At 41.1% G+C, this 11,399-nt stretch overlaps 1 protein-coding gene across 1 annotated transcript in view; it reads left to right on the top strand.

Annotated features, from left to right (window-relative positions):
* Positions 1-11,399, top strand: part of Ccdc81 (coiled-coil domain containing 81) — a 39,110-nt gene that overhangs the window by 20,061 nt on the left and 7,650 nt on the right. The window contains exons 8-13 of the mRNA XM_031387288.1: positions 2,214-2,304; positions 2,706-2,852; positions 4,253-4,357; positions 7,013-7,185; positions 7,911-7,989; positions 8,202-8,422. Of these exons, the coding sequence (XP_031243148.1) occupies positions 2,214-2,304; positions 2,706-2,852; positions 4,253-4,357; positions 7,013-7,185; positions 7,911-7,989; positions 8,202-8,422 (816 nt within the window). The remainder of the gene's footprint in view (positions 1-2,213; positions 2,305-2,705; positions 2,853-4,252; positions 4,358-7,012; positions 7,186-7,910; positions 7,990-8,201; positions 8,423-11,399) is intronic.

Raw genomic sequence — 11,399 nt, 5'->3', positions numbered from 1 at the left:
ATCCGCCTGCCTCTGCCTCCCAAGTGCTAGGATTAAAGGCGTGCGCCACCACCGCCCGGCTGGTCTCTCTTTTAATTACTTTCCATGCTTTTCCAGTTTATCCATGCCACCTCCCAACCCCCGAGAGTGCTGACTTAATAGTAGGTTTATCTCTTGCGCCATTGCCTTCATTCCCTTTGTACTGAATTACCTTATTTGTTGGGATGCTGGCAGAGATTCTCTCAGTTCTCACATGCTTAAAATGCTTGGTCATTTTGCTTTGAGAGTTTGCTCTGTGTAGAAGTATTTCCCCATGTGTTCTTTGTTACACTGTTAACATAACATTCAAGTTGTACAGTTAAAACACTGGCAAATATTTATAATATTTAAAGTCATTTCCTGAGTAATACTAGAAACCATTCCCACATCCTGTGTGATCTCATTTCTTGGTTTCTGACAAGGGGCTGGAACCAGTGTGACGTAAGAGAAGGAGACTATGAGAAGGGAATTGGGATTGTGGTAGGAAGCATTCTGTGGTACAGAGAAGCCAGAGTTCCATATCCTATCAGAAAATTCAGCCATCTGCACCTTCAGTACATCTAGATGACACATCCACAACACAGCTGCTTTTCATGACCTCTGCTGCTGTCACCCTGGTCCACTCTAGTGTCTTTCTTCTAAGTTATTAGAATGGTCTCTGGTCTACCATTCTTTACCGATATCTCTATATTACTTTTCTTGTTGCTGTAACTAAATATCTGATGAAGGCGGCTTAAGAAAGAAAGTTCTTATTTTGGCTCATAATTCAAGGTGGGCACATCATGGCACAGGAGCTTTGAACAGCTGTCATGGTCAGAAAACAAAGAGAAATGGATGCTGATGATCAGCTTGCCTTGTTCTTTTTATTCATTCTGGCCATAGAATGCTATCTCTAGGACCAGGGTGGGTCTTACCACCTAGGTTAACCAATTCTAGACATGCTCTCACAAACCTTCCTAGTGGTTTGTCTCTTAGATTATCCTAGATGCTGTTAAGTTGATATTTAACCAGCACAGTATCCATTTATTTATTTTTCTCAGTGCTGGAGCCAAAATAATCCTGTGTAAGACAGATGATGGCATCTACTACCTAACCCCCCCAGGGTCCCCACTCTCCAGCAAGAGATACAGTCCTTCTCCTGTTAGCACAGGTCCTGCCTGGTCTCTGACTTGACTTCTCCCATGCTTCTCATCCTTTACTGGTCTCGCTTCAGCAACACAGATCCAAGTATGTTCCCACCTCCAGGACTTAGCTCCCATTCCCTCTCCTGAGATTTCTTTCCTGTTGGGAGCCCGCATTGTTCATCTCACTTCCTTCTGGCATTTATGCCAATGCTTCCTTCTTGGTAGAAATGTTCCTGGGAATTTGATTTGTGGTTTCGCACTTCCTTCAGTGCACAGCCTTTATTATCACCATAGAGTATACTTACATTATTACCGGCTGGCTATCCCCATCTGTGTTCAAGTCCTTGAGGATAGGGAATTGTGTGTGCCTGGGTTTTGTTTGCACTGCATCTCCTGCACCTACAAGAATCACATGGCAAACGGGCATTGTATTTTTGCGAAATGAATGAATTTATCCCCATTTCACAGGAGTCGTAACTGAGGATTTCCAAGATGACATAGCTTCTCGGTATCACCTACCTCACAAACTACAAAATGAATTCAGACCCAACTCTGACATGAAGTAGAGATTCTTAACTGGGATGCATGCAGCTATTATGAAAGGAACCACTGAGATACTTTTTCTGTATCTTTTTTTAAAGGACAAGGTCTCTCTATTATATAACTCTGGCTGTCCTGCTCTGGTTATGTAGATCTTGAGCTCACAGAGATCTATCTCTATAGATCTGCCTCTGCCTCAGGAGCCACCATGCCTTCTTTTTCTTTATCTTATGTTTACACTTGTCTCCAAGATTGTCAGTGTCCGGGGGCTGGACATAAGTCCCTGGCTAAGAGCACTTACTGTTCTTCCAGAGGTCCTAAGTTTGGCTACTAACACTCATGTCAAATGATGCACAACAGTCTGTAACTCCAATTCCAACATTCAGTTCTGGCTTTTGTAGGCAATCGTGTGCACACCCCCACCCAGGTGCACACAAGTTCGCATAATTAAAAGAATCCTTAAAGTGATCATTGTTCTAGAGAGAGGCCAGATTGTATTAAACATTAATTTGTGTTCCATTGTCTTTGAAGCTTGTCATCTCCAGGTTGTCAGAGAAATGACAATGAGAAGCCCAGAACTTCTCCTGCTCCAGCTTGCCAGGATCATAATAAAGCAGGACAGGTACAGTGCCTTCAACTGAATAAAGCCCACCCAGGCTCCTCCTCTGACCTATGTCTCTCCAAGAGCATCTTGGAAATCACTTTTTCTTAATATAACCTATAGTCATACTCAAGTGTCTGGACTAAGATTTGCCTATAGTCAAGATCTACTAAATTAGAAAAATTAGAAAGGGACTAAGAAATCCTTTGAGAGTTCATTAAATCCTTTTACTTATGAGATTTTTGCTATAAAGCTTCTTTTGCTAACTGCATACTAGATACTCTAATTCACCAATATATTCTTTTAGGAAACATGTTTCTTGACAGACTCAGTCTTTGGAGAGCTTGTGAAGGGAATAGAGTAAATGAATACAAAAAGAGGAAAATGTACAAATTAATTTGTCCTCAAATTTGGAACTGTAGGAAATGTGCTATGTGTGTTTGCAACGAGCGCAACGAAATTTCCCGTTGTACTACGGAGATGATAGGAGGAGGAGAGAGATAGAAGATGAGCGCCTCATGCAGCAGTACCAAATTCTGAAAGACCAGGAGGCTTTCTTCAAAAACCAGGTAGCCTAGCACTTCAGTTGGAGAGGGTTTGACATGGGCCAGTCAGCAAGACACCATTTATAGACTCAACTAAATATATTCTGCACATGTTTGCACTATAACACATTTAGTCATTTGTATGTTGCTGGGCTAAAACTTAGGTGGTGTGATTAGTTGGTTTTATGTCAACTGGATCCAAACTAGAGTCATTTGGGAAGAGTGACTTTCAATTGAGAAAATGCCTCTATGCGATTTGCCTGCAGGCAAGTCTACACAGTATGATTAGTGATTGATGTGAGAAGGTCCAGCAAACTGATGGGCAGGACCACCCCTAGGCTGGTGGTCCTGAGTTGTATAAGCCAGACCAGGTAAGTCATGGTCATGGAGAGCAAGCCAGCAAGTAAGTTGTGTTCCTCCATGGCCCCTGCTTCAATTCCTTACTACCTTCAGTTTCTGCCTTGACTTCCCTCAGTGATGGAGTACGACTTGAGAGTTGAACCAAACTGATTTCCTTCCAAGTTGGTTCATAGTGTTTTATCACAGCAATAGAAACCCCCAGCTATAATGGGCAGTGTCCAAATTTTCACCCGTGAATGTCTTTGTATTTGAACATTGGCATACATTATGGATCTTCCCCCTCAACCCACAGGGCTGGGTTTTATAGTTGAAGATGAGCCAGTCATGCCTTTAATCTTACGAGGCAGAGGTGACTGATCTCTGTGCATTGGAGGTGAGTTTGGTCTACATAGTGAGTTCCAGGCTAGCCAGAGCTGCATAGTAATACTTTGTCTCAAAGATAAAAGTAAAAATGATGGATTTATATTGCTGTTTTGATTTCTGATAAAATGTAAATCTGGTCAAACCTTATATATTTTAAAGTCACGTCCTATCTCAAAAGGGAGGGGCCACAGAATGGCACCTTAATACTTTCTTTATGCAGATTTCTGTGGTCTCTGATAAGAATGCTGCTAGTGTGTCCTGCATTTGTGGTAAAACTCTTCCATTCCTTGTTAGTATTGTTATAGAGATGGTGTCTAGAATCCAAGAATGGGGAATAAAAAATAACCCCCCCCTTACCTCACATCTTCAAGTCTTTACAGACATCAGAAAGTACTATTGTGTACAAACATGTCTGTGTCAGTTGGAATATATGACGTAGAATGGAAAGAACGGAACATATCAATGCTACAGAATTAATTAATATAGAATGAGATGATTTTGTGATAGGGTTTCACTATCTAGTCCTGTTTGTTCTGGAGTTCACTCTGTAGATCAGGCTAGCCTCAAACTCAACAAAGATCTACCTTTCTTTGCCTCTCAAGTTCTGGGATTAAAGGTGTGCACCACTAATACCTGCCATAATGAAGTGTTCTGAAGATCATATTTTATGATTAAGGTAAAACAAGCCTGTTCTGCACTAGGTGAAAAGCATGGCGGCTAGAGAGCAGAATCAGAAGAATGCTGCCTACAACCTCGGAGTTGCTGAAGCTATCAGGAATCATAAGAACGAAAAACCAGAGTTTTATGTGAGTCTCTTTACAGTTTCTATTGACTGCATGTAAGCAAAACTGAAAAAGGAGATTTTGTGCATTTTCTGCCAAATTGTTTTATATCAAAATTTTATAAAGTAGTGCCCTTTTCACAGACAATTGGATCTTTATAAATCTCTAACTTTTTTTTAAAAAATGTGTTATTTGCATATGTGCTTCTCTATGTGGAATAGGGTGACTCTGCATAACTCTCAGACGTTTCTCTAATTTCTCTTGGGGAATATATCTGTCTCTGGCTGGTTGCCATTTTCCTATTCAGCAGCTGCTCTGCTGTGTAATGCTTGCTCTCAGAGTTCTGCTAGATGTGTTGGGGTAATATTAAGGCAACAGTCATCTCTTTGAATCTCATTAAAGTTGTATTTGTTTTAATGACATCAAAATTCTATTGCTAATTCTGCCTCCTCTGTAAGACTTTGAGGTCAGTATCCTAGGCTGCAGCTTGTGCCATTTAAAGTACCTAAGTAGGCAAGTGGCCTTCGTAGGCATTGAGGGTCTTCCTTCACAACATTCACAATCACAGTCTGATTTCTATTAATGACTACAACTCTTGTTAATTACATTCTTTGCTAATCAAGCCCTGGGAGAGGAGAGGGGCAGGATCCTAAGACCCAGCCCTAGTATCTAAAGAGAAAGTAGCAGCATTGACATCATCCTGGAACTGGCTAGCAATGAAAACTTTCAGGGGCTTGCCCTAGACTTCGCTGTGGGGATGCGAACTGGAGCGAGATCTCCAGGGGATCTGAGCGAATTAAGGCTTGACAAGATCCACTTTAGATGGAGGCAAGGCACTTGCTTCCCTTCACATCCTCAACTATCGAGTCTCCCTTTGTTTCTGCCTGAATCTATTTTTTTTAAACTTTTCACCTTTTTAAAAAAAGATTTATTTATTTATTTATTATCATACATAAGTACACTATAGCTGTCTTCAGACACCCCAGAAGAGGGCATCAGATCTCATTACAGGTGGTTGTGAGCCACCATGTGGTTGTGGGATTTGAACCCAGGACCTTTGGAAGAGCAGTCGGTGCTCTTACCCGCTGAGCCATCTCACCAGCCCCCTGAATCTATTTTTATACCACTATTGATATATTGATATTGATATTAACAATCTGATAGTCTCCACTAAAGATATATTAGAAATGCACTTTGTTCATCATTAGAGCATATTGAGCTCCCCTGGACTGGCCATTCTGTTGGCATCTAGCAGTACAAATTCCTTATTCTAATGAGGCCTCAGTTGTGGGGAGACAGACCCTCACAGAGCCGAGTGTTGTATAGCAGTCACGTAAGTCTGAAGAGAGCATTATATGAGCAAGGAAGCTACATAATCCAGATTAGGGATCATGTTTCCTGCATGTAAAGAGCTAGGCAAACAAGAAAATGAAGGAAGGGATTTCCAGGCAAGAGCATCAGGGAGGGAAAGAAAGCACTGGGCTCTTGGCATTTAGACCTGATCTCTGCCTTCCTGTAAGGTATAGATTACAGTCATGACCCTAATTTGTACCTCTTTGTAGAAACACTAAATAGAAGTTCTGACTCTATCCTAATCTGGACTTCTCTGTCTTTTCATGTGAGTTAGCTGGACTATGCCAATGTCACAGAGTTAAGCTTCTGTGCAGACTGCCATCTACAGGCAGCAAGTTGCAAAAACACTTTATGTAGGAGAGGTTGATTTCTGGCTTCTTTCCCTCTCCCTCAAGTGCAATTATCTACAAGTCCAGTTGCATTCATCTCCCAAGTATAGCCAATATTTGTCCCAACCTTTCTATCAACGTTACCATCTTTCCCCAGGATGTATTATAGGCAAACTTCTGTCCTGCTTTTTCAATTGTTACTCCACTACAGCCAGCTCTTCACACAAAAGCCAAAGGATCTTTAAAAATTCTTAAAGTATATTACTTTCCTGTTTACTTCCTCTTAATGGTGTCTTATTGAATCAAAATGAAATCCAAATTGCTATAGGTTTTGGATATGGACAAATTTCTTTGCCCCACCAGACCCTATGTGGCTGCCTTGCCCCCATCTCCCTAAGTTTATTTACTTCTACTTCTTGTTCATTGGGCTTGAGCAATGCATCTCTCATCTTCTCTTATTGGAGGACCCCTTGGTATTTGCTGTGGGGCAATTACTCCTCTCTGTGGAAAAATGTCAGGAGATTTCACCCTGTCCTCAGATTCTTGATATAAGTAGGGCTTCGAAACAGGACTTATTACAAATAAATGGCCAGATGACACTATCATTGTTTCCTACAGCAGAATGGAGCAGACCAGAGCAAGGTCTCTGACCTTTGATCCTGACCACAGATCAGCAGTTCTAGAATGTCTAGGCTCACAGTAGATATTCAGAAACCCCTCTTTCTACCTCATGCTTCTATATATGTAATTCCCTCTTCCTTCCAAATGGTTGCTATAATTGCTTAGTCAGAAAGTGGCTGGTCACTTACCTTATCTCAGCTTTATCATGGAACATGCTCATGTCATACGTCTATGGGTTATCTAAATACTAGCTGGCTTATATTTGGGGGTGGGTGGGAAAATGTTAGAAATCAAGTAATACTTTGATTTTAGTTGGTATTGTTAACTTTACTTTCTGGTACATGCCCATAACAGAATTGCTTGTGTTTCATTTCAGAAATCCTTCCTCTTCGATAAACGACCTCTTAGTCCCGAGATTAATGCTTTTAAGCAGGAGGAATATTCCCAAAGTCTCCTGAAACAAATGGAAAGCAAACGGGAGAAGGAAATAAAGCAAAGGCAAAACAGAGAGTTGATGGACCGCTTGGAGCAAGTGCAGCTTACAGAGGAGTGAGTCATCACACGTGTCTGGAAAGATGAACGTTTTTGTGCGAAGCTAATTTCTATGTGGGATTGAATAATCATTCAAAATGTCATTTGTCTTAGTCAGGTTTCTATTCCTGCACAAAACATCATGGCCAAGAAGCAAGTTGGGGAAGAAAGGGTTTATTCAGCTTACTTCCACAGTGCTGTTGATCACCAGGGACAAGGTTTCTCTGTGTAGCCCTGGCTGTCCTGGAACTCACTCTGTAGACCAGGCTGGCCTCGAACTCAGAAATCCACCTGTCTCTGTCTCCCAAGTGCTGGGATTGAAAGTGTGTGCCACCACCACCTGGCTACTTTTCTTAAAGAAGAATTATATATTGAATATTCTTATAGAAAGTATAGTCATGTCCTTTTTGTCTAGATTTTAAGAAAGGATTTGTGAGTATGTATGGGGTGGGGAGGGTATCTACCGTATTTATCCCATCTGGACAATATGACCCATCATCATCTTATACATATCCTGTCTGCCCTTTGTGAAACACAGTGTACTTGAGTTACTTTTTACTTATAATTAGAGCTCTCAGAATGAAAGATGAATTTTTATGTACCAGGTGTACATTCCTAATAACACTGAACATGTTTTGATAATGCCAACTTGTGCTGCTGTACTGTATGTAAAATGTATGTAAAATGTGTATAAGTGTAGAGTGTGTAAAATGGCTCTCTCACCTCTGCTTCTTAACCACCAGACTTGCTGCACAAAGAGCTCAATACCTAAAAGAAAAGATGGAAGAAACACAGCTCTATAAGAGAGCTTTGGATGCACAGGTAGGGAGATAGTGATCATTATTTTAAGATTATGCACCATATCAGTACTATTCTATTAGCAAGCATGTAATGCTATAAATACGCATGCGTGCCATATGTTTGGTAGGTTCTGAGGCCCTGTTCATTCCCATAATGGACAGGTATTGGTATGGGTATTGGTGTTGGTATTTTACTAAGTTGTAGAACTGTCCATTATATGGTGCTCATTTCAGGTAAAGAACAAACCCTCCCAGCTGCCCATGTTTGAGCCCGACTCTGCTGAGCCCATCTTTGGTAAGAACGAGGGAGAAACGGAGATCGAAAAGCGAAAGCGAGAGCAGAGCTTCATGAAGCATCAGATGGAAGCAGCCGCCAGCCACAAGAGGAACATCATCCTGAACCAGCTGGTGGATCAGAGGCGAGACCTGCAGATGCTCCAGAGGACACACAGAGAGTAAGAAGAGCCTGGGTCTGACTCCTGTCCCTTCCCTCCCACTCTCCTCCCACTCTCCTCCCACTCCCCTCCCACTCCCCTCCCACTTCCTTCTCTCTGTCCTTCTCTCCCCTCTTCTGCATCTCTCCCAGCTTTCTTTTCTTTGTAATAATAGCAGAGAACAAAAGTAGCCAGCATATTGAGGAGTTATGCTATTCTTTTTTTAAAAAAGGATTTATTTTGTTTATTTTATGTGTATGAGTACACTGTAGCTGTACAGATGGCAGTAAGCTATCGTGTGTGGCTGCTAGAAATTGAACTCAGGACCTCTGCCAGCACCGCTTGCTCCAGCACCGTTCACTTCTGCGTAATTCACTGTATCTGTCTTCAGACGCACCAGAAGAGGGTGTCCAATCTCATTACGGATGGTCGTGAGTCAACACGTTGTTGCCGGGATCTGAACTCAGGACTTTCGGAAGAGCAGTCAGTGTTCTTACCCGCTGAGCCATCTTGCCAGCCCGGAGTTACGCTATTCTAAACTCATTACACATCTCACTTTTTTATTCTTATAATTCAGCCAATGAAAAGAATATTACAAAGAAGAATATTCCCCTTATATTCCAGTATAACAACAGCAACTTCTCCTCCCCCTCCTCTTCTTCCAGTTTTTTGAGACGAGGTTTCTCTGTAATGTAGCTGTCTTGGAACATGCTTTGTAGGCCAAACTGGCCTTGAACTAAAAGATCTGTCTGCTTCTGTCTCCTTAGTGCTGAGACTAAATGTGTGTGCCAGCAAGTCCAGCAACACAATAACTTCTTAAAAGAATTGTAATATCATCACTACTCATTGGACATACTAAATGAGGCAAAATATGCTGTCACACTCAAGTATATGGGTCTTTCCTCAGTTCCCAGTACACTCTTCTACATCATGGAGTTGGATGGGCAAAGGTGTTCTGACTTAGTGACCAGATCTTTAAGCTGAAGCATTAGACACTCAGTTTCTTAGAATATTCATTTGGTCATGTAACTGGAGAAAATTTAAAGGTCCCACTGGCTTTCAGTCTCACAGCATCTTCTTGTTTCTTTCCTAGCCCTCCATCATCCATTTCCTAATCCCCACCTCTACCCAGATTGTCATAGGAAACTAGTTTTTTCTTTGTAAATGTTCATCAATTCTTATGTCTTTGATTAGCCAGAATTATTAAGATTCACAGGAGATCCAAAAAGGCTCTTGATGAAGGAATCAACTCCTTTTAGAAGGTAGCATGCTCACAAAAGTCATATTATTAAATTTTTATAAACATTAGAAATGGCCCAAATAGGATAGTGTGGGGTCTATTACCTTCAGTGCCTGGTTGAGTAGATGTGAGTTGAGTGGCGGGTTGGGGATGACAATAAGTGGGTTGGACTGTAGTTGGGGAGAGTGTGGGGGTAGTCAAACTGTGAAGTTTATTCTGTTAGAATCTTAATCTGCCTTATGTGTTTCCCTATTTTAATAAAAAACAAGGCATTATGTCTAATCTGTACAAGCATAGAAGCCTTGACTTGATATGTATGACATTTCTAAAATCTTGGTATATTTCATATTCAGTCATGGGCAGGTACACCCTGTCTACATAGGCTGCTGTGACCCCTTCTTTGAACTCTGACTTCAGTGTCTCACTTGGGTTTCTAGACATTCCTTCACAAATGCATCCTGGCTTATTGGCATGCTTTTGTCACTGTATTAACTGTGTAATAAAGAGCAAGCTACATACTTTTGAGGGCACTGGTTTCCATTTTTGTTCTAGGACTAATACAAATATCTATGCCTTGATGGTCCAGAGTTAAATATTACCTGCAAATAGCTTAGCATAGTGCTTGTTCCAGAGTCAATAAGGGGAGCTACTGCTATTACAAAGCTAGGGAACTAGTATGTGTGTGTGGTATATGCTTGTGTGTGGTGTGTGTATAGGGTATGGTGTATGTGCCTGTGTGTGTGGTTTGTGTGTGTGTGTGTAGAGGAATTTTAATCCAGCAACACAGCTGCTCTGGAAAGGGATCACATCCAAAGACCACCTAAGTCTATGTGAATTGGCTGGACTACAGACGAGCCCTTAGTACACACCTTTAATCCCAAGCAATGAAAGTAAGGTCAGTTTATGGAAGGAAGCAGCCATGTTTGAAAGTGACATCTAATTGAAGGTCAGACAAAGTGATGAGTTGATAAAAATGATGATTTGACAAATGAGAATAGCAGGGAAGAGAGGTGACTTAAGTGAGCAGAGGGAGAAAGAGAGAGAGAGAGAGTTTGACCAGACAGTTTTGCAGGTGAGGACAGAAGAAGCCAGAGAACAAGAAGGGGCCAGGAGATTAGAACATATAGCCAAAGTTAGTATGAGGCCAGGCAGTGGAGAGAAGCCAGATTGAATCAGCTATCTTGGAGAGGAGTTTGGGCCAGAACAGCTGAGTTGAACCAGCCAGCCAGAGTTACAAATGTCAAGCAAAGCATTCAGTCTCACTTTGTTGTTCTCTTAAAAGCCACCTCCCAAGTTAATTGTCTATGTCTCCCTTGGGTATATAAATACTTTTGAAATATATAAGCTGTTCCAAAAAACCATAGTATAGTGTAAAAACATGAAATAAACAATACTACTAATAGAGAGGCTGAGATAGGAGAAGCAAGATTTCAAGACCCTCATGTTGTACACAGCAAGACACTGTCACAAAGAAGCTGAAAGTATAATATAGATTGTACAATATTGGACCTATATTTCCAATTACCAAATTAGAGAGACCATTTGATGACAATCAACAAATTTCTAATTCCTCATATTTTTGGATTTCAATCGATTAGGATATGTTGGTAATATTAATTTTCATATTAAGATATGAAGAAAAAGTAATTGTCACTTCCTGTTGTTTTTGTTGTAAGAGGTGGGATTAGACTTGTGTGAATTTGTTCAAAGATTACTTTATTGCTTTTTCTAGGGTGTAGTTTTGCTCCTTATGTTGAT

The sequence above is a fragment of the Mastomys coucha genome, unplaced genomic scaffold, assembly GCF_008632895.1.
Source record: "Mastomys coucha isolate ucsf_1 unplaced genomic scaffold, UCSF_Mcou_1 pScaffold21, whole genome shotgun sequence".
NCBI lineage: Eukaryota > Metazoa > Chordata > Mammalia > Rodentia > Muridae > Mastomys > Mastomys coucha.
The sequence above is the reverse complement of the archived record's forward strand: the minus strand, read 5'-3'. Positions and strand labels throughout refer to the sequence as shown.